Genomic DNA, 23,022 nt, shown 5'->3' on the forward strand with positions numbered 1-23,022 from the left:
CGAATTTTGTACAAACTTTTTTTATGTCCAATTTGTTTGTCAAAATTTGATGGATTGTGGTATGGTTCAAATACAATTGTTCTGCAATCATTCTGACAGTTAATCCCCGGTCGTACCATATCAAGTCTCTGATTCGCCCAACACTGTCATAATTTTTTTATATTAATGGTCTTCCAGAGCATGGATTGTCCACAACTGATTGCCGGCCATCTGAAAATGCTTTAAACCGCCTAAAAATTTGGCTCATGACAGAGCGTCATCTCTATATACCCTTTTCAATTTTGAAAAAATTTCAGTAGCATTCTCACCTAGTCTAACAGAACTTGATTGCACAATGTTGCTCATAATTATAATCACTCATTTTTGTAATGCACAACAAATCTTGTTTCATGAAAAGTTGTTTACGTCTCACATGGCAATAGTATACTAAAAATATAAATACCTAATATAAATCAGTTGTTTATATAACAATATGTTTACTAGTAACTTTACAGTGTTGCCACTTCGGCTGCCAAAAAAACTAGTCTCATTACTTTATTTACAGACTTCGTACTAAGCAAAAAAATGTACAACTATAAATATTATTTACATCATATTCATGATTTTTAGTAAATCTAGACTGTTAAATTTTAATGCATGGGTGCTGGTTTCCATTTGTTATAGTATTATGTTAAAATTTTTTTCATTTTTCTAAGATAATAAGATAAATTTTAATTGATCTCAATCTTTAAAATCTTTAGAACTGTTATATAAAGTGGTTCTTACCTGCACGCAGGTTATCCTTTGCAGGTATTATGTTTCCTAATTACCGTATTTATTCGAGTACCCCCCCACACTATTTTTCTTGGAATTGGAGAGAAAAAATAAGGGTGCAGGGCTTACTTGAAACATAGCCTTTAGCCAGGATAATTAATGTAAAGTAAACGTTTTCTTAGAAATACCTAAATTCAATCACATAAATATAGTTACATTAGGCTTTCGTTTATCAATACCGGATGCCGCTTATACAGAATACATCCTTAATTATTAACATCCTGTTCATATTATCAATAGGAACGAAGTTACGGTATTTTTATAAAACCGATTCAGTCTGTATAGGCAGGCTGCATCCGGTTCTAGTGACACTACAGTTACAGTATACCTATCGTCGTCGTCTACCTATCTATCGTCCTACCTATCGTCGTCTTGTCTATTCTCCATAGTTATTGTACTGTGTGTGTACGTGGACGGTTATGTACATTTTATCTGTTGATAAAATGTACATAACCGTCTGTTATGTACATAACCGATAAATTAAACATAATTTATCTTGTAAAGTTTAATACGGTAATTTATTTTAATTATGGAATTAAAATGAGTACAAAAGGACAGCGTCTTTGATCTTTTACAGTAAATGAAAAACTGCACGTTATAGAAGACGCTGATAAAATTGGAAATCGGGCGGCAGGAAGAAAATTTTATGTAGATGAAAGCTGCATTCGAGACTGGCGTAAGAAGAAACAACTTCTGGTGAAAGGCACTGGTGGTAATAAAAGGGCTTTTTGTGGCTTAAAACAAGAAATACACAGACATAGAAAAAAAATTGTATGACTTTGTTATGGTAAAAAGGACATGTGGTTATGCTGTCATGACAGAAATTTGTCAATCATATGCTTGTGAAATCTTTAAATCATTGAATAAAATTGATTTTAAAGCAAGTCGTGGATGGATAACATGATTTTTTGCACGAAATGATTTGTCAATAAGACAAAAGACGATCATTTCTCAACGACTTCCAGACGCTTATGAACAAAAAATATTACATTTTCACAAATACATAATAAATCTTGGAAAAGATAAAGGCTATTTGCCTTCTCAAATAGGAAACGCTGATCAAACCCCCGTATATTTTGAAATGCCATTTGACAAAGCCGTAAACAAAAAAGGTGAAACAAGTGTTACGATTCGTACTGGTGGTAATGAAAAACAAAGGTGTAGTGTTATGCTTTGCATTACTTCTGATGGATCAAAATTACCTCCGTACATTGTTTTTAAAAGAAAAACTCTTCCTACCATACAGGTAAATGGAGTTATTATCAGAGCACAGGAATCAAGTTGGATGGACAAAACCTTAATTTTAGATTGGATCAGGTGTGTATGGCAAAAGTGGTCAGGAGATTTACTTAATAAAAAAAGTACCGGTATGCTAGTAATGGATAGTTATCGGGGGCATACGATTGATAAAGTGAAAGACATTTTAAAAAAGGGTATGACAGACCAAGTAATAATTCCAGGCGGATTAACATCTCTATTGTAATCAATAGATGTCTGTATTAATAAACCATTCAAATCTGCATTAAAACAACTGTACAGTAAATGAATGGCTGATGAAAATTTCTTTCTCATGCCTACAGGAAGAATCAAACGTCCAGATTTGTGTTTGGAAAATAGATGCTTGGGAAGGTATTTCCACGAAATTAGTAAGGAAAAGTTTTAAAAAACGTGGAATATCTAATGAACTTGATGTTAGTGAAGACAATCACCTTTGGCAGAGCGACATGGAGACTACCGGTAACTCTTCTGCAGACATTGACAATGACGGTGAGTAATTAAAAATAAAATCCCATATTAAAAATTGTATTAAAATGATCTTTTTTAACATGATATTTTCTTTTCGTTTTACTGGCCTACTGATTCTGAACTAAACTAGTACTTAACGGTAATTAATTATTAATGTAATATTAATATTGTAATTTAAATGTATTTGTAATTTAAACGAATTAATATTACTTTCTGAATATTTTCATATTTACGTATTTTTTTTATCATATCTGTTGCATTTTAAAATACCGGTATATACTCGATTTTTTTTTTTAGATTTTTGGTCTGGAAAATCTAGGTGCGGGGCTTATTCGGTGGGCGGGGGTTACTCGAATAAATACGGTATATATTGTAAATCTACAATATATATATATATATTTATGATGATTTAATATAAGGGAAATAAAGGTTTCTATTATTTTATTTATTATTATGGAGGATCTCACGAAAGTACTTTCATGATAAAATTAAGGTAAGATATCTTATATTCCGCACTAGACATTTTATTTTAATAGAATTAAAAATATAATGTAATTTAACAGTACAGAGGAATAATATGAATCTTAAAAAGATTAATTTCAGTTAAATAATATATATTATTATTGTTTTTTAATAATAATTTTTTTTTTTGAAAATTCAAATAATTTAATATTGACCTGTGTTAAAATTTAATATTGTATGAGTTATAAATCACCAAAACACTGTCATTAGATAAGTTAAACTTAGCAAATTAATTTCCAATAATCAATTTTCACAGGATCCTGCCTTACATACATACATACATACATATATTCAGTAATAATAATAAGTAACTACCAAAACACAATAACAGAAAAAGCTAAAAAAACAAATACCAATAGACGACTTTTGTGGGATCCTGCATCATCAGTTGGTACATAATTCTAAAATTACATCAAACAAATAATAAAAAACTTAAAATTTAGAAAACATAAACACATTAATAGCCAGGAAATTTATAATAACAACAAAATTCCACTGCCATTACTGGAACGATGTAAAATTTAAAATATCACACATTCTATGTTCATAATCATTGTTGCCAACCATTACAACTCACAATGTCTTTAATTAAAACACTATCCTCAAAGACAATCTGGTGGTTGGTTCATTGTTTCATACTTTTGTTTAAATTTATAAATGCAATATTTTTCAAGTATATTCATTTTTTTTCATTATTACAAATCTTCAACATTTCTAAATCATTTTTATACTTATTAATACTATTCTTACATTGTAACAAATGGTCATCCACATTAGACCCACCTCTTTTCCAGTTTCTGTAAGCAATGTAGTGTTCTGTAATTTTTTTTTTAAAGATTGTTATTTTTACTGATATAAATTTTATTACATTTATTTCATTTAAATTTTATATTCTTAATTTTATATTCCTCTATTTGTATTATTGTTATTCCGTAACTATTTTATATTATGGTTATTTGGTTTATATGGTTTTTTACATTTATTGTTATCATATATCTTAGTAATTTATTTTATTACTTCCTTGAATGAAGTAAAGGAAGTGTTGGGATTGCAAAAAGTTTCAGGTTTCAGATTTCAACGGAAATATCCATTTTGACTAGTTTTGGCGTGATGTCTGTACGTACGTCCGTACATGTATGCGTATGTATAACTCAAAAACAATTAGCCATAGGATGTTGAAATTTTGGATTTAGGACTGTTGTAACATCTAATTGTGTGTGCACCTCCCCTTTCGATTGCAATCTACTGGACCAAAAGTGTCCAAAAAAAGCCCAAAATCCAAAAAATTTGGATTTTGGACTTTTTCTTAACTGCAGTAATAACCCCTCATTGAGATCTTTTCAACAATATGTCATAACTGGTTCTTATCTTCATTGGTTCCAGATTTATAGCCAAATGAAATTTTAATTAATGAAATAATCTTAAAATAGGAAGGCACATTGGTTTGAATCAGACTTAATCTTTTTTTTTTTTTTAATTTAAATATATTGATTTATTAATAATTATCAACCTCTCATTGTAAAAATATTTATAATGAATAATAATAATTCATTCAATAATAACAATAAAAAAAAAAATATGAAAAAATATTAGAGGTTATTAATGAAATTTTTTTTTGTCTTCAGTCATTTGACTGGTTTGATGCAGCTCTCCAAGATTCCCTATCTAGTGCTACTCGTTTCATTTCAGTATACCCTCTACATCCTACATCCCTAACAATTTGTTTTACATATTCCAAACGTGGCCTGCCTACACAATTTTTCCCTTCTACCTGTCCTTCCAAAATTAAAGCGACTATTCCAGGATGCCTTAGTATGTGGCCTATAAGTCTGTCTCTTCTTTTAACTATATTTTTCCAAATGCTTCTTTCTTCATCTATTTGCCGCAATACCTCCTCATTTGTCACTTTATCCACCCATCTGATTTTTAACATTCTCCTATAGCACCACATTTCAAAAGCTTCTAACCTTTTCCTCTCAGATACTCCGATTGTCCAAGTTTCACTTCCATATAAAGCGACGCTCCAAACATACACTTTCAAAAATCTTTTCCTGACATTTAAATTAATTTTTGATGTAAACAACTTATATTTCTTACTGAAGGCTCGTTTAGCTTGTGCTATTCGGCATTTTATATCGCTCCTGCTTCGTCCATCTTTAGTAATTGTACTTCCCAAATAACAAAATTCTTCTACCTCCATAATCTTTTCTCCTCCTATTTTCACATTCAGTGGTCCATCTTTGTTATTTCTACTACATTTCATTACTTTTGTTTTGTTCTTGTTTATTTTCATGCGATAGTTCTTGCGTAGGACTTCATCTATGCCGTTCATTGTTTCTTCTAAATCCTTTTTATTCTCGGCTAGAATTACTATATCATCAGCAAATCGTAGCATCTTTATCTTTTCACCTTGTACTGTTACTCCGAATCTAAATTGTTCTTTAACATCATTAACTGCTAGTTCCATGTAAAGATTAAAAAGTAACGGAGATAGAGAACATCCTTGTCGGACTCCCTTTCTTATTATGGCTTCTTTCTTATGTTCTTCAATTGCTACTGTTGCTGTTTGGTTCCTGTACATGTTAGCAATTGTTCTTCTATCTCTGTATTTGAACCCTAATTTTTTTAAAATGCTGAACATTTTATTCCAGTCTACGTTATCGAATGCCTTTTCTAGGTCTATAAACACCAAGTATGTTGGTTTGTTTTTCTTTAATCTTCCTTCTACTATTAATCTGAGGCCTAAAATTGCTTCCCTTGTCCCTATACTTTTCCTGAAACCAAATTGGTCTTCTCCTAACACTTCCTCCACTCTCCTCTCAATTCTTCTGTATAGAATTCTAGTTAAGATTTTTGATGCATGACTAGTTAAACTAATTGTTCTGTATTCTTCACATTTATCTGCCCCTGATTTCTTTGGTATCATTACTATAACACTTTTTTTGAAGTCTGACGGAAATTCCCCTTTTTCATAAATATTACACACCAGTTTGTATAATCTATCAATCGCCTCCTCCCCTGCACTGCGCAGTAATTCTACAGGTATTCCGTCTATTCCAGGAGCCTTTCTGCCATTTAAATCTTTTAATGCTCTCTTAAATTCAGATCTCAGTATTGTTTCTCCCATTTCATCCTCCTCAACTTCCTCTTCTTCCTCTATAAAACCATTTTCTAATTCATTTCCTCCATATAACTCTTCAATATATTCCACCCATCTATCGACTTTACCTTTCGTATTATATATAGGTGTACCATCTTTGTTTAACACATTATTAGATTTTAATTTATGTACCCAAAAATTTTCCTTAACTTTCCTGTATGCTCCGTCTATTTTACCAATGTTCATTTCTCTTTCCACTTCTGAACACTTTTCTTTAATCCACTCTTCTTTCGCCAGTTTGCACTTCCTGTTTATAGCATTTCTTAATTGCCGATAGTTCCTTTTACTTTCTTCATCACTAGCATTCTTATATTTTCTACGTTCATCCATCAGCTGCAATATATCGTCTGAAACCCAAGGTTTTCTACCAGTTCTCTTTATTCCGCCTAAGTTCGCTTCTGCTGATTTAAGAATTTCCTTTTTAACATTCTCCCATTCTTCTTCTACATTTTCTATCTTATCTTTTTTACTCAGACCTCTAGCGATGTCCTCCTCAAAAATCTTCTTTACCTCCTCTTCCTCAAGCTTCTCTAAATTCCACCGATTCATCTGACACCTTTTCTTCAGGTTTTTAAACCCCAATCTACATTTCATTATCACCAAATTATGGTCGCTATCAATGTCTGCTCCAGGGTAAGTTTTGCAGTCCACGAGTTGATTTCTAAATCTTTGCTTAACCATGATATAATCTATCTGATACCTTGCAGTATCGCCTGACTTTTTCCAAGTGTATATTCTTCTATTATGATTTTTAAATTGGGTGTTGGCAATTACTAAATTATACTTTGTGCAAAACTCTATAAGTCGGTCCCCTCTTTCATTCCTTTTGCCCAGCCCGTATTCACCCACTATATTTCCTTCCTTGCCTTTTCCAATGCTTGCATTCCAATCTCCAACTATTATTAAATTTTCATCTCCTTTTACGTGTTTAATTGCTTCATCAATCTCTTCGTATACACATTCTACCTCATCATCATCATGGGCGCTTGTAGGCATATAGACGTTAACAATCGTTGTCGGTTTAGGTTTTGAATTTATCCTTATTACAATGACTCTATCGCTATGCGTCTTGAGATTAATGAAATAAAATTTTATATACTTTTAATTTTAAAAAAAATGTGTAAATGTAATTTAATAGGTGTACAAGGAAGTCATGTGGTGTCGGTATCAGATTTTTTTTAAAATTATATTCTAGAAATACTATTACTAATTTCTGTGTTATTTTATTGATGTATTTTTGTAAAACTATCTGGATATTACACACTCAGATTTTATAAACTTTTTCTATAATTTTATCATCAAAACCATGAAATACTGCTATTTGTTTTATTTCATCTATTCCTTTTTTGATTTTATTTTTATTGTTTCTTTTTGTATAATGTATAACTCTAAAATCAGGTTTTTATATGTATTAATTTTGTGACTGGGTTATTAGAATTTATGGATTATATTATATGAAATTTATGGGTTATGGATTTTCTAAAAACTGATGTTTCTAAAAAAACTTGAGTTCGACTTCATTTCTCTGGAGTAGCTGAAATCTGAGCAAAAAATTTCACTAGCAGTGACTTGCAAACGAAGCATTACAGGACATATGTTTATAAGAACTTTTTCCATTATTTTCATGAGTAGAATATGTTATGAAAATCCCAGGAGAACTTTGTGTGTTTGTGTGTGTGTGTGTGTGTGTGCATTTTTTGTAGGTGTATATGTATTTATTTCCACCAGCTTAGGTTGAACATAAGATTAAATTAATTCCATTACTGGATTTTATATAATTGTAATTTTCCTGCTGCTGTTACTTTTCTTTTTCTTACTTTGCCCGTCTACATCTTTAAAAAATTTTGATCCATTCCTCATATTGCTTGATTAATTTCAGTCATTTCATATTCATCTTTTTTCATTTTTTAAAAATTATTTTTAAATTAATATTAACATTAAATCCTGTAATGTATTATTACTGACTTCTACAGTCACATTTATTAACACTGGGAAACATTAAAGAATTTTTTTTTTATCTCAGGAAGAAAAATATGTGATTCTGATAGTGTTGTTTCTCCTGAATTTAAATATGATATCGGTTTTTCCTCATCGCACAAGGTTTCCGAGAGACAGGCATTTATAATTTCAAATATTTTAATACTTCCTGCATTCTTAACTACACAATATTCAAACGTTTGACTCACCTAGAAAGTAAGAAATGACAATTTTCTGCTATATTTCGCCTGTTGAGCATTCTTCTTAATGGTCCAGCAATCATCAGCCAGCATATTAAGATTCCATTTGCCTTGATACCTCTTTTCTATAGCTGAAATCTCCTGATGAAAGTGAGCAATGTGCTCATTGCTTACTGCGACATGATTTTCCAGGAAGAAATCTAGGTGCAAGTGCAGGAAGTGGACTTTTAAGGACATATTGCAACCCAAATTTTTATAAGATGTTATAAGATCATCGACAGTATCACTATAATTTTCTGCCTTTCAATTTCCCAAAAAATTATGAGTAACATTTTTGAATGCTTGCCAAGCTGCTTTCTCCAGTGGATTCAATAGTTCCTCAAACTTTTCATCAAGCATTAGAGATCGAATTTGTGGACTCACAAATATTCATTCTTTAATTTTTGCATCACTAATTTTAGTAAACTTCTGTTTTAAGTTCATACAAGGAATATTGTCCATGGCCTTGACAAAATTCTCATTAATCCTAGTTTTAAATGTAGTTTTTTTTAGGATTACACAATGGGTCATGTTTCACATTTTTCTGTTCAGGAATGGGTGATTCGTGTTTAGGCCATTCTTTTCTAATGAAATGGTTTTTTCTGTACCTACTGTCCCATTCACACAAAAAACAATAGTACTTTGTATAACCAAGCTGCAGAACAAGAATAAGTGCAGTTACCTTCAAATCACCACAAATATTCCATTCATACACTGCTTATTGAAGCTTTTCCAGTATAAAGTTTTCGTATGTTTCTTTCTTACTAGCAGAGTGAGCCACAGGTTATGATGGTAATTTATTGCCATTATGCAGAAGTACAGCTTCTAAATAAACTTTAGAGGAATAAATGAACAAGCGCCATTCTGTTGGGTTACGTTCATTACAGAAGAAATGTCATTACAAAACACTAAACCATTTTCTTCAGAAAATTAGTCTTTAAATTCAGAATGATGATTACGATAAGTACATCAATCCCTTGTGTTTTATTATATTTGTGTTCTTTTGAAAAAAATTCCATCCTTTTAGTTAGAAAACAAGCATTTCAGACTGTTGTTTTTTTTTGATAACTTTAAATCTCATATGTGTTCATTAAGATTTTCTTGAGTCAGTAAGTGAGGTTCAGTGCTTTGTTGTTGGTTTCAGTGAGGTTCAACTGCTTTGTTCAAAAGGTTTATCATCAGAATCTGTTTCTTTTTCTTCCTTACTTTCATCAGACTCTGAGCTCTCTTCATCTTTTTCAGGAGGCTTTGGTATAGGCAATTTTTCCTATTGTAAAACTGGTCTCATTGCAGATTGCAAATTAGGGTATACCACTGATTTTTGATTTTGATGTAATCCTTTTAATGTTTGTTAAGCAGAAATAACAGTCAGAAGCGTGATCTTTGGGTTCCCTCTAAATCATAGGGATAGCAAATGGCATGTGGTGTGTGCCATTTTTCAATGCAGGGTAGAAAACGATAAACAACAGATGTGTGGCACCCAGGTCCTTGTTTGGTCCCTGACTTTACACAAAAAACTTCATTACACTTTTTTATTAATGGAGTAAGGTTTCACCTTTGGAACTTGAGTGTCATTTCATCCCATACATAACAATTTTTTTTTCCTTTTCCTGTTTAGCCTCCAGTAATTACCATTCAGATAATACTTCAGAGGATAAATGAGGATGATATGTATGAGTAAGTGAAGTGTAGTCCTGTACAGTCTCACCATTTTGGAGATGTGTGGTTAATTGAAATCCAACCACAAAGAACACCGGTATCCATGATCTAGTATTCAAATCGGTGTAAAAATAACTGACTTTACTAGGACTTGAATGCTGGAACTCTCGACTTCCAGATCAGCTGATTTGGGAAGATGCATTCACCACTAGACCAACCTGGTGGGTTATAACAAAAATTGTTATGATGATTTAAACAAACTCTAGGCATTTTGTAACTAACGACTATTTAAAAGCAGTAAAGTTGTAAATATGTAATACACAATAACTCAGACACACAAAGCACTCAATGATGTGTTTACTGTTTCTCACTACTGTCTCAAATCTGACAATGTTCTGATGAATGTGTGGTATACTAGGTCACGTTCGTACATGTCTATACACGTCAACCTGCACAACAGTAGCAATGCTACCATTTGAGATAGCTCATTTGGATCAATCATATTTACAATGGTGTAGGAACTTTTACTTAACAATGGACCAATGGATGAAAAATGTTTTAGAAATATTTAAAAAAATTAAAATAACAGAAAAGCTATAAAAATGGAGAAATTCCGAATACATATTTAATAACAGGATAAAAAACTGCATTAAGTACACCTGTGTATACTCATGAGACAAAAATCATGTTGACTAGTGTAATTATTGTGATCGAAAGTGTTGAAATTGTCTAGATTGTCTTGACCCAGGGCAAAACAATAATAAACTACTTCAAGTTCTTGAGAAACATGGAATATCTCAAGAGTTTAATTGTCCCCTTTCCCCATTTTCCGTAGTAATAAAAATTGGGAATCATCCTTTATTTTAAATTGTTTTATTTTTTTCTAATGTGATCATATAAATAGAATTTTTACCACTTACAAAAATGTTGAAAGGATGTTTTTTACAGATCCTGACAAAAGGATAAGAAAATTGACCAGTTTAAAAGTATTCTTCGAAATTATTAATTCCTGTCATAATAATTAATGAATGAGAATGAAGTGACTGGAAATTGTGTGTTTGAAAAACTTAAATTTAATAAAATCTATAGTAAGTGCAAAATTATTTTCTTTATTTTTAAGAGTATTGTGTTTCATTATTTCAACACCGTGTAATTTTCAGGTACTATATATCTAGTTCAATATGAAAATGATAAAAAGTGGTACCGTGGGTGTGTTGAAAAGGTTGATAGTCTTGATAAGATTCGCGTCATATTTATAGATTATGGAAATACAGATGTTGTCTCTATTGAAAGGTAAGTCTTGTCATTAAGAATGAGTTATAGATTTATAGTAGCTGTATATTATTTATATTATGAATTATGTGGGTGGTACTAATGTAAACAACAATTTGTTTCTATAAAATTTTATTTACATTAAAATCAAAATAAATAGTCTATTAATCAAAGTTTAATAAATAAAAAGGTATGTGTGTGTGAGTGAATACAAAATTGTGTTATTATCTTTAAAATGTTATCTATAAAAATAATAGTTTTATTTTAACTGTGCCCTTTGGCTGCAGTACATTTTGCGTTAGTTCCATTGAGGAAACCTTTTATTTCACACTCAAAGAAGTCTTATCAGTTACTTCTCCCACCAGCTGCCTGGTTCTTTAATGACATTATTTTTCTTCTCAAAAAATTGCTTCAATAACATTGTAATCAGAGAGAACCAATTCAGAACTGTGGATGAGGTAGAATTTCCCATTTTAGTATATTGAGAGTAGTTATGATTAAAGCATCAGTTAGAGAAAGAACATTATTATTTTTAAAAAATGTAACTGGTTCATGACATACTGAGTTAACTAATTCTTTGAATTGACACCTTTTTTTAGCGTGGAAGTTGGATAATATCCATCAAATACTAGAATATAGTATCCAAGATTTGGGCTAGCGATTAAATTTTTTTATTGAATGGAGAGCTATTATTTTTCCATGTCCTTACTTGCTTTCTATATTTAAAAGTAAAATGGGGGTTCAGTTCTTGTGGGATAGGACTTAAAAAATGTTTCTCCTTTCAAAATGCCAAAGAAAAAGTTGAGTTACAGCCTCTACATATATTGTTTAATTGAGCCATTTTCTCATTTTACATCCAACAACACTATTTGATACATTTTGCTCACAAAATTTTAACTTGACTGACATGTTTACTGATTTTAATTGTATTGACTGACAAAATTAGAGAAGGTATTACAGTATAAAAGGGAAGAAAAACTCTTGTTTATGTTGTAATCACCTTCTTATATTCAAGATAATGTTCAATTTGGTTATTTTGGAAAACATACACTTGTAATACAGTGGTAATTACAAGGTCAGTTTACAATTGAGTTTATTGATGCTCTTTTGTAGGGTGGTAGGAGAGGGATCCTTATTTTAAATTAAAAATTGGAGCTTCCAACTTGGCCCCGTTTCTGAGTGTACACTATTTAGAGATTTTCAAACTGTACAATTAGTTCAATCATATTCTGCAGTCACAGGAGCCAAGCAGTTACCATTCAGTCTCTCACTCAAGAGATCTCTGGTTTGAGTATCTGTGTGGGGTTTTTTAACTTTTATTTTTTACTTATACGTGCACACAGATTTTTCTATTATATATTTGTTGGAATATGGAAAAAAAACTACTTTGAATTTCATTTTTGTCAATTAAATTTTATTTGAATATAACAATTATTAACCTAACAAACAGATTTGTTATAAAACTTTAAAATAATTATTTTTGTTTTCATTTTACCTTAACAGTTTGAAAATATTTATGTTTGTTTTTTATTTTTATAATTATCATCCTATGAACTGTAACAGACCTAGCAAAAATGAAAATAAATTTATTTATTCTAATTTTTCAAGTTTTACAAAAAAATATTTTTCCTGGTGTAACCCCTACTCCCTTCTGTTCATAAAGACCTTTATGTTATGATGTTAAATTCAACTAAAATAATAATTGGCAAGCGTGAAATTATTTTTTTTTTTCCATATTCTTGTAAATGTTATTATTATAAGTGCTCTATAATAATAATAATAATAATAAATTATCTTAGTGTACATGTATAAAAAAAATTTAAAAAAAGACTTCCATCCTTGAATTTAAGACTTCTTGATTATGAGACTGGCATATTTGCTGCTTCGTTGCTACCTCTACAATAACTACAGGAATACAATTAAGCTACTTGAACTGCTTGAAAAAATTTAAATGGTTATAGTTAAAGTTTAAATGGAGTTGGTCAGAAATGGGACTAAATTTTAAGCTGCTATTTTTGATTTAAAGCAGGGACTCCCTTCTTATTGACCTGCAAAAGGACATAAATAAATTCCATTGTGTGCTGACTGCCTTCCCTTGTTTAACTTGCAGATTAAATTTCTTATCGTTCATAAAATTTAATGAAAAGTTTTAGAAGTAATTATTTTATGTGTTTATGATTGAGAATGAATGAATGAATGATCAATAAATAACGATCAATGAATCATTAATATAGAAATTGCTGTCTTAAAACAATGCAATATATACTTGTTTTTTTTGTATTTGTTTAAATGAAGTTAAATTAATTTCTGTGGATAGATCATATTTTCTGTTATACTACTACTCTGGTGATGAATGTTTAATTTTTTTAATATATAAAGTATGATGGAAGCATGATGAAACAACTCAAACTTTTGAATTTATATTTAGTAATTTCCTTTTGATTCATGCAAGTGTGAATCAATTGATAAACTTTTGACTCACTGAAGAAAAGATTAGCAGTAACATTGCCAAACTTTTCTCTCATTTTTAGACTTCAGAAGTATCCCTCTCCTTGTAAGTGAAAATGATTTTTATCTTTACAGTGTTACGTATTTCTTATTTATTAACTTAATTCTTTTTATCTAAAGAGAAACTTTTTAAAAGTTCTGAATTAATTTTTGTTTAATCCAGAAAAATTTTTAAACTCTTCAAATTCAACTTTGTGCTATTTAGTAATTTTTATTTTTACATAAAGTTTGTTAAAAGCAGCTCAAATATAAGAAGTATTTTGTTTATAAAAAGAAATTTATTTACTATCCCTGGGATTATAAATTTCCTTCCTGTCTATAAGTTAACCCATCCTGATATTGATACCATTTAGAAAAATGATAAAACTAGATTCTATTCAGCTAGAAGCTCTGAAGGGATTATGAAAATTTGTTAATTCATATTTTTTGAGATGGATCCATTATTTCAACACTTCTGCAAGGATTGAACTGTTCTTCTAAAGATAATACCATACTAGAGAAAAAATTGTGTGAAAAATTAATTATTAATGTTCAATTAATTATTAATGTTGTGTTTTCTGTTACATTGTTTTCAGTTGGCATTTCTGATGATATTTTTTATGAGCTAACTATATATTCACATTTTTTTTTCTTTTGCCTTCAGTCATTTGACAGGTTTGATGCAGCTCTCCAAGATTCCCTATCTAGTGCTAGACGTTTCATTTTGATATACCTCCTACATCCTACATCCCTAACAATTTATTTTACATATTCCAAACATTGCCTGCCTACACAATTTTTTCCTTCTACCTGTCCCTCCAATATTAAAGCGATTATTCCAGGATGGCTTGATATGTGGCCCTTGTAAGTCTGTCCCTTCTTTTAACTATATTTTTCCAAATGCTTCTTTCTTCATCGATTTTCCGCAACACCTCTTCATTAGTCACTTTATCCACTTTAAAGTCGATAGGTGGGTGGAATATATTGAAGAGTTATACGGAGGAAATGAATTAGAAAATGGTGTTATAGAGGAAGAAGAAGTCAAAGAGGATGAAAGGGGAGAAACAGTACTGAGATCTAAATTTAAGAAAGCATTAAAAGATTTGAATGGCAGAAAGGCTCCTGGAATAGATGGAATACCTGTAGAATTACTGTGCAGTGCAGGTCAGGAAGCTATTGATAGATTATACAAACTGGTGTGTAATATTTATGAAAAAGGGGAAGTTCCGTCAGACTTCAAAAAAAGTGTTATAGTCATGATACCAAAAAAAAGCAGGAACAGGTAAATGTGAAGAATACAGAACAATTAGCTTAACTAGCCATGCATAAAAAATCTTAACTAGAATTCTGTACAGAAGAATTGAGAGGAGAGTGGAGGAAGTGTTAGGAGAAGACCAATCTGGTTTCAGGAAAAGTATTGGGACAAGGGAAGCAATTTTAGCACTCAGATTAATAGTAGAAGGAAGTTTAAAGTAAAACAAACCGACATACATAGCATTTATAGACATAAAAAACGTATTTGATAATGTAGACTGAAATAAAATGTTCAGCATTTTAAAAATTTAGGGTTTAGTATAGAGTTAGAAGAACAATTGCTAACATTTACAGGAATCAAGCTGCAACAGTAATAATCGAAGAATATAAGAGAAAAGCCGAAATAAAAAAGGGAGTCAGACAAGGATGTTTCCTACCCAGCTATATTTTTATCTTTACATAGAACTAGCAGTTAATGATGTTAAAGAACAATTTAGATCCGTAGTAACAATACAAGGTGAAAAGATAAAAATGCTACGATTTGCTAATGATGTAGTAATTCTAGCTGAGAGTAAAAAGGATTTAGAAGGAACAATCAACAGCATGGATGAAGTCCTATGCAAGAACTAACACAGGAAAATAAACAAGAACAAAACGAAAGTAATGAAATGAAGTTGAAATAACGAAGATGGACCACTGAATGTAAAAATAGGAAGAGAAAAGATTATGGAGGTAGAAGAATTTTGTTGTTTGGGAAGTAGAATTACTAAAGATGGATGAAGCAGAAGTGATATAAAATGCCGAATAGCACAGGCGAAATGAGCCTTCAGTCAGAAATATAATTTGTTTACATCAAAAATTAATTTAAATGTCAGGAAAACATTTTTGAAAGTACATATTTAGAGTGTTTTGGTCACCTTACCAAAAGTCGTTTTCCTCTTCCCACTGAACCTCGCTAATTCCTAATACATCTATATTTATTCTATCCATTTCCCTCTTTAAATTTTCTAACCTACCAACCTTTTTTAAACTTCTAACATTCCACACTCCGACTAGTAGAATGTAATTTTTTTATTTTCTGGTGACCCGTTCCTTAGTAGTCCTCACTCGGAGATCCAAATGGGGGAATAGTTTACCTCCAGAATATTTTACCAAGGAAGGCACCTCCATCTTTGTTATATAAAAATGCAGAGAGCTACATTTTCTTAGAAAAAAAAAACAGCTGTATTTTTCCTTTGCTTTCAGCTGCACAGTACATAGAGGATTGAGTAATGTTGATATGGCCATTAAGTTGTCTTGACCTACTCCCTTAACAACTACTGAAAGAGCTGCTGCCCTCTTTCAGGAATCATTCCTTAGTCTGTCTCCCAACAGATACCTCTCCAATTAGGAGTGGATCCAGTTATAAAACAAAATAGGAGTGAGCAGAGAGTGAGCACAAAATCAGAGTAGATGGACCGAAGGTTGCACCTTCGGTCCATCTACTCTGTATCACTGAGTACTCAAGCCCCCCTCACTATCAGCAAGATCTCATGATTCATAAAGGGAGATATTGACATATATTTTCATAAAATTTATCTCCTTCAAAATGTAACAACCTTTGAATGACATCACCACCTCTTCTGATTTAAAAAAAGAATCAATCTTCCTAACACAAGCTGTACCAGTAAATCTCATGATTATAGCTGTCAAATCATTCTTGAGATGTAAAGGAAAATAAACATCAGCATACATAGTTATTTATTTATGTGTGTATGTTTTTTTTTTAAGCTTAAGACATCTTCCACCAAGATTCGCATTAATTCCTCCTATGGCAATTCAATGTAAACTATTTGACTGCTATCCAAATCCTGGTCGGGATTGGTCAACTGAGGCTATTAAAATGATGGCTAGTTTAATTTCTGGGTAAGTTTACATTTTTTAAAATTATTTTTATCAGTTTGTTGAAGGTAAGGGTTTATTATGATTTTTCCTTGCCACTTCATATTATATTGTTGTTTTTTTAAATGATAATCTTGGGTACATAATCCTCTATTTAGATGTCCTTATTTAGAAGGAATTAAATGTTCATTAAAAGTTCCTTGTGTACATATTTAATACTGTTTTTTCAATTTTTCTAATAGTTACTTAAAAAGTTACCTTATGGACCATTGAAGATTAGAAGAAAAAATTAAAATAGTTTGGTTTGAAGTAAAACTATGAAAATCCTTAGTAAAATAAAGTTGAAATATAAAAAGAAAAGTTATTCATAATTTGTATAAAAATCAGGCGCTTGGCTTAGATAAACAATACAAGATGATGAAATCTGTAATTTAGAAAGGGGTTTGAAACGATGTAGTTTATCCCTTTGTTTTTTTTAGACTATGTAGAAGAAGAAATGCAGAAATGAGGGGAACTTAAGAGCAGGTTTTGGACAGAAGTAAAGATCTTAAAATTTGTTGATAACATTTTTCTTTTGACAGAAACCAAAAAATAACTTAAAAGAAATACTGAGTATCATAGATTTATCACATGAAGAGTAACTCAGTTTGAAAATAAATAAAATGAAGGTTCTCAATATTGATAAAAAGAAAGGTAATGTACAAACATTTAAAATGGAGAAATATAACTTTTTCACAATTTAATTTCAGAATTTTGTTATTTATGTAATAAAATAAATGAGAACAACAAAATATGAAAGATATCAAAAGTAGAACTAAACAACCATTGTTTTCATACGTGTTCAACATTGAGTTGATTAATGTGAATAGAAAAAATAAATTTGTGGCAGAATCTTCCAAGAGTAAAATATTAGCACATAACAGGAAGAAGTGGAGAATAGCATCAAATCAAATGGCTGGCGATCCCCCTAAAAAAAATAAAGGTAACATGTACTTTTTCTTCTTTCCTGCATTTAAATCTGTATATTTTAGTAGAATTTTGATGTAGTAAAATTCAAATTTAAAAAACACTAAAATCAGTTGTATATTTCATTTTAATTTTAAATTATATTAGTGGTTAATGTTACCTGTGATAAGTTTCTTACAACTTTTTACTTTTACAGATCCAATCTGACAATGTATGTTATGAGGACAGATGAAGGTTTTAAGTTAGAAATAGATCTGACAAAATTTGATGAAGATTCACCTCTCTCTGTACGAGATGCACTCATATTTCACGAATTAGCTTCATACATCGTCACTAACAGTGTTTCATATGTGCGTACTGAAACCTTTTATTTGTGTTATCACTATTTGAAAGTAATGCTAATTTGCCCAATTAAAAGAACTGACAGTTTTGTAAATTTATTACACATAAAATAAGAGTAGATGTATTCATAAGTAAATGATTTTATGGACTATAAAAAGTTATTTAAAATTTATTGTATAAGTATTTAAAGTTATCAAAATGGCATTTTGATATTATGATGAATTAAGTGCAACCAACTAGAATTGTCATCATTTAAAATATTACCATGAATATAAGTATTTTCTCATTGAAAGGTAAAATATTATTTATTCAATACTTAATCTATTCATACAATGTCATTAGATTTCTGGCCCAGTACAATGTTCTATCAGATTTGTTTCTATAATCGATCATTTCTTTACATACTCTTAAGTTACCTCAGTTCATAACAGAACTTTCTACACAGAAACACAGAGCACTTCTACACATAACACACACAGAAACTGATAGGATTCTTATCCTGAAAAGCTGTTTTGCAAGGCAGTCATGACTCATCATCCTAATGACTATCATGGATTCCTGTTAGGGCTGTCAGGAATTATGTTCTTGCCATTGTAGTGGTAAGACAAGTTGTGTCTATAATGTTTAGTCGTCGTTATTCAGGTTCCTTGCTTCGCCAACAAGTCAGCCTTCTCATTTCCTTCAATTCCAATGTGAGATGGTATGTCTGTTGAAAGTTAACTGAAATATTAACTTTGTCAAATATACCAACAGACTACCTTATTTCAGATATTCTTGATATTATTGGGAGGTGAAACAATAAGATCTCTCAAGAGGGCAGATTTAGAATTTCAAAACAATACTACTTTCTTGGGAATTTCAGATTTGGCCGACAGCTATTTTAAAGCAATGATCTTGTGTAAACTTCTGCGCAATGATTATCAGTAGTATCCCATCGATATTTGATTTCCTCAATGGCTCACCTAAATCCAGCCTAGCTTCAATGTTGAATGTATATAATGGGTATTCTGGAAGTTTGAGACTTTGTATGCTGCAAAGAGAAACAGGCTCCTGCCTTATCTCCTTGACCTGTTGTATAAAAATCTTTTGTGTCTGAAATTTATGCAGAGCATATCTATGCCAGTATAGTCATCAAAAGGCAATCTACTTAATTTCTCATATTGAAAAAATACTAATTGTTCTGTTTCCATTGCCATTGGCAGATTATTCATAGCAGCTTGCAGTGGCAGGATCGGTGTTGTTTCACAGCCCCAGTAGTCACATAGCCTGGTTCTGCACCTGTTCCATCTCAGTCAAGTTTGCTGATGTTAGCACCTCACACCCATACGGCAAGTGAGTTTTAATATAAACATTGTATTTTAAGTTAACATTGATAAAAAGTATCCTCACTGCTTCCCAGCCAATCTTTTAAGTATACTTAGTCCATTCTTTACTTTCTCTGATGTTTTTTCAACATGTTCCTTCCCCTTTGTATCTAGGAACTGAACAAGGTACTTGGGATTACCGCACTTCTGCAATTGTTCACCCTCGTACACCAAATTAATTTCTAGGAGACATTGAATTAGAAAGAATACATTGTAAAAGAGTTTTCTCTGTACTAACTGTCATGCCATTCTCATAGGACCAGTTTGCTAGAGTGGTAAAGGCTGTATTCATTTTGTTACGTTATTTATTTTGCTTTTCAGTAATTAAACCCACATAACAAGGTGGTCAGTATAAAGTGCTGTCCTGATTCCCTTTATTTTCTGTTGGGCAGTTGGCTAGTTGATTATGATGTTGAACATTGCCAACACCAACATTTTTTTCCTGAAAACCCAATAACATACTGTTGTCACCTCATTGTACAGAACTGTTGGTTGAGGATTTTACTAGTGATAATTGGTTAATTAATTATCTTGAGTTAATTAGGGAATTGCAAGTTACTTATCGATGCAACGTCCCTGTTTATCAGATGCGCTTCCTGCGCAGGAGGGTGACCTGGCAGAAAGATTCTCTTTGGCTTTTATTGATGCCACTGAGAATTCAATTCCCTGTACTTCAGGTTGAGAGAGAATTGCCCCAACAGTTCATGAATCATCTCAGGAGAGTGAGTGATCTTGAGCGGCAAGTGGTTTTGGTAAATGACTATCGAATGTAGACGTCTGAATATTTTCATTTGGTGAGGACATCAAGAAGGATTCTTGGCATTCTGTTGTTAGAGAGCGAGGAAATTAAGGATCCTTGGGGAGTTGTATATAGATTTCTAGGCTACAAGCATAAGAAAAATATTCTTTTGTTGTCAGCTCCCTTCGTCCAGCTGGATGTTGTTTCTAATAAAGCTGAAATTTAAAATATTCTATTGAATGATTTATTGCTGGATAATGTGACTAATGAAACCTTGAATCATCTGTGAGTGTGGAAGAAAGTTGCTGCTTTTTACCCTGATTTTTTTATCTGTGGAAATTACAGAGGCATGTCAGGTAATTTGTAGTTCTTTTAGAAATATTCTGGTGCTCCTTGTCTGTTCTGTTGGAATTTGTGTTGGTACTTTTGACTAGAATTTTTAATAGGGTGCTCTTGCTGCCAATTTCCCTGTTTGCGGGAAAAAAGGTGTTCTAAAATTGTTGTTTAAAGGCAGTGAAGAGACCCCCACTCTTAGCTCCTCTTATAGGCCTTTAACAGTTCTGCCAGTTATTGGAAAGGTTTTTGAGGAGGTTTTATATTTTGTATTACTGATAGATTAATTCTAGAAAGTTTTTAATGGATGATCGGTATGGTTTTCAACTAGGCAGGGGCACGAAAGATTCTATTCTTAAGGTTATAAACATTGTTTCATCTAGTGAATCTGATTATGTCTTAGATATCTCTTTGGACATATCAGGTGCTTTTAATAATTTTTGGTGGCCCTCTCCCTATTTCAGTTGCAGAAATGTGATTGTACGCAGAATGAATTGAATGTGCTATATAGTTATTTCAGCAATTGAGATGTTATCTCAGAAGTAGGAAAAACGGTATCTTTGGGTTGTTCGCTGAATAGTGTTTTAGGAACCCTGTTCGGGGTTGTTGAATTCAATTCTTTGATGCATTTGAGGTTAGCCGGTGGATTCTGTGTTATCATGTATGCAGATGATGGGCTTTTGTTGGTTAAAGGAAATTCAAGGAATGAGATTGAATTCAGGACAGCCCAGGTTTGCAAGATACTCCAGTTGTGAAGTTTGCAACATAAGATTGTGTTTAGCCCTGAGAAAACAATGATGCTGTTGCTCAAGGACAGACTAATTATTACACGACAACCTCATGTATCAGTAAGTCATCAAATTAGGTATGTCCCACTGTAGAAGTACCTAGATGTATCTAAGTATGTAGGTGATGAGAATTTTCAATTCAAGGAGCCCTTTCAGTATGCTTATAAAAAGGTTTGTTCTGTTTTCTTCGGTGTTCAGAGAGCAGTTCACCCCGATTGGGAGCTTAATTTCAGATCTGTGCATGTTCTGTATAAGGTTTGTTGAAGCTTTGTTGAGAGCCCAGTGTCTTCTGTTGTTATTTGTGATTGATGCCTATAGAACTGTCTCATGGAGGCGGTTCTTGTTATTTCTGTTATTAAGCCCATTGATATCCCTGTGACTGATTTATGATGCCAAGAACTTAGCAAAATTACCTCTTGGTGCATAAAAGAAATAGATGGCAAAGGTTTCCATATATGTCAGGTAAGGTGGACTGAATCGAACGATAGTTGTTACATGCATGATATTTTTCCTGATGTGAGAAGTATCAGGTAGTTAGGTGGATTTCCCCCAATCAGCATATTACACAGTTTCTTTCTGGACATGGTTCTTATCGAGATAGGTTGGCCAGATTTGGTATGATTAATTCAGACTTTGGTCTGGAGAGTGTAGGGCCATTGATGATGTGTGCCATGTCTTATATGTCTGTACCAAGTATGAAGCTGAACATACCAAAGTAGTTAGAAGGTCAATACTGGTTTTGCTCTGCAAGTTAATTAGAAGACTGAAAGGAAGTGGAATATAGTTGCTGGCTTCCTTAGATTCTTAGCCCTGTGGAGGATGACTGCGGGGATCTGATGTTGTTACAGATGTATAAGTAGAATAGCAACTTGGTTGGCTAGGGGCCTGCCTGGGTGCTTACTTCGCCAAGATAGGCATTTTAGCATTGAGCCCAGGTTAGCTGAGATATTTGTTGTTAGGATGAGAATGGATGTGTGGAGAACTCTGTGATAAAGCTGCAATGTGGGAGGGTGTAGACATTGACCTTGTTCCTGAAACCAGACCAGAGCAGAGAGAAATATGGTTTGTTTTCATTAGAGACTTATTAAATTTGTGAATCTGTTTCTTGATTTTTAAGTAAATCAAGAGGACTTTTGACTGGTTTTCAAAATTGGTACAATTATTGACTTCCTCCATGGAAAATCTGATTTCCATCAGATTAATTAAATAGTGACAGCAGTGTTCACAACACAACCAGCCCAAGATTTTTGCAGAATTCTGCCACTATCATATCACAACCAGGCACCTGTTGTTCTTCAAGGAGCAGATGGCCCCTTCAGCCCCCTGCATGGTGAACTCATCATTGAAGACATCTTGACATTTGTCATTCCTAGCCTCTACAATTTGTTGCTTTATATATTTCTTCTGCCCTTAATTTCTTTTGACAACTGTATGCTTTGAAAAGTATTTTTTAAGCACTTTTGCAAGTTCCCTCTTCTCA

The 23,022-nt window shown here is 31.9% G+C and overlaps 1 protein-coding gene across 1 annotated transcript in view; it reads left to right on the forward strand.

The window, feature by feature from the left end:
* Positions 1–23,022, forward strand: part of qin (tudor domain-containing protein qin) — a 435,556-nt gene that overhangs the window by 285,752 nt on the left and 126,782 nt on the right. Inside the window, exons 12-14 of the mRNA XM_075382212.1 lie at positions 11,277–11,409; positions 16,900–17,034; positions 18,173–18,326. Of these exons, the coding sequence (XP_075238327.1) occupies positions 11,277–11,409; positions 16,900–17,034; positions 18,173–18,326 (422 nt within the window). The remainder of the gene's footprint in view (positions 1–11,276; positions 11,410–16,899; positions 17,035–18,172; positions 18,327–23,022) is intronic.

The sequence above is a fragment of the Lycorma delicatula genome, chromosome 1 (assembly GCF_047948215.1).
Source record: "Lycorma delicatula isolate Av1 chromosome 1, ASM4794821v1, whole genome shotgun sequence".
NCBI classification, from domain to species: Eukaryota; Metazoa; Arthropoda; class Insecta; order Hemiptera; family Fulgoridae; genus Lycorma; species Lycorma delicatula.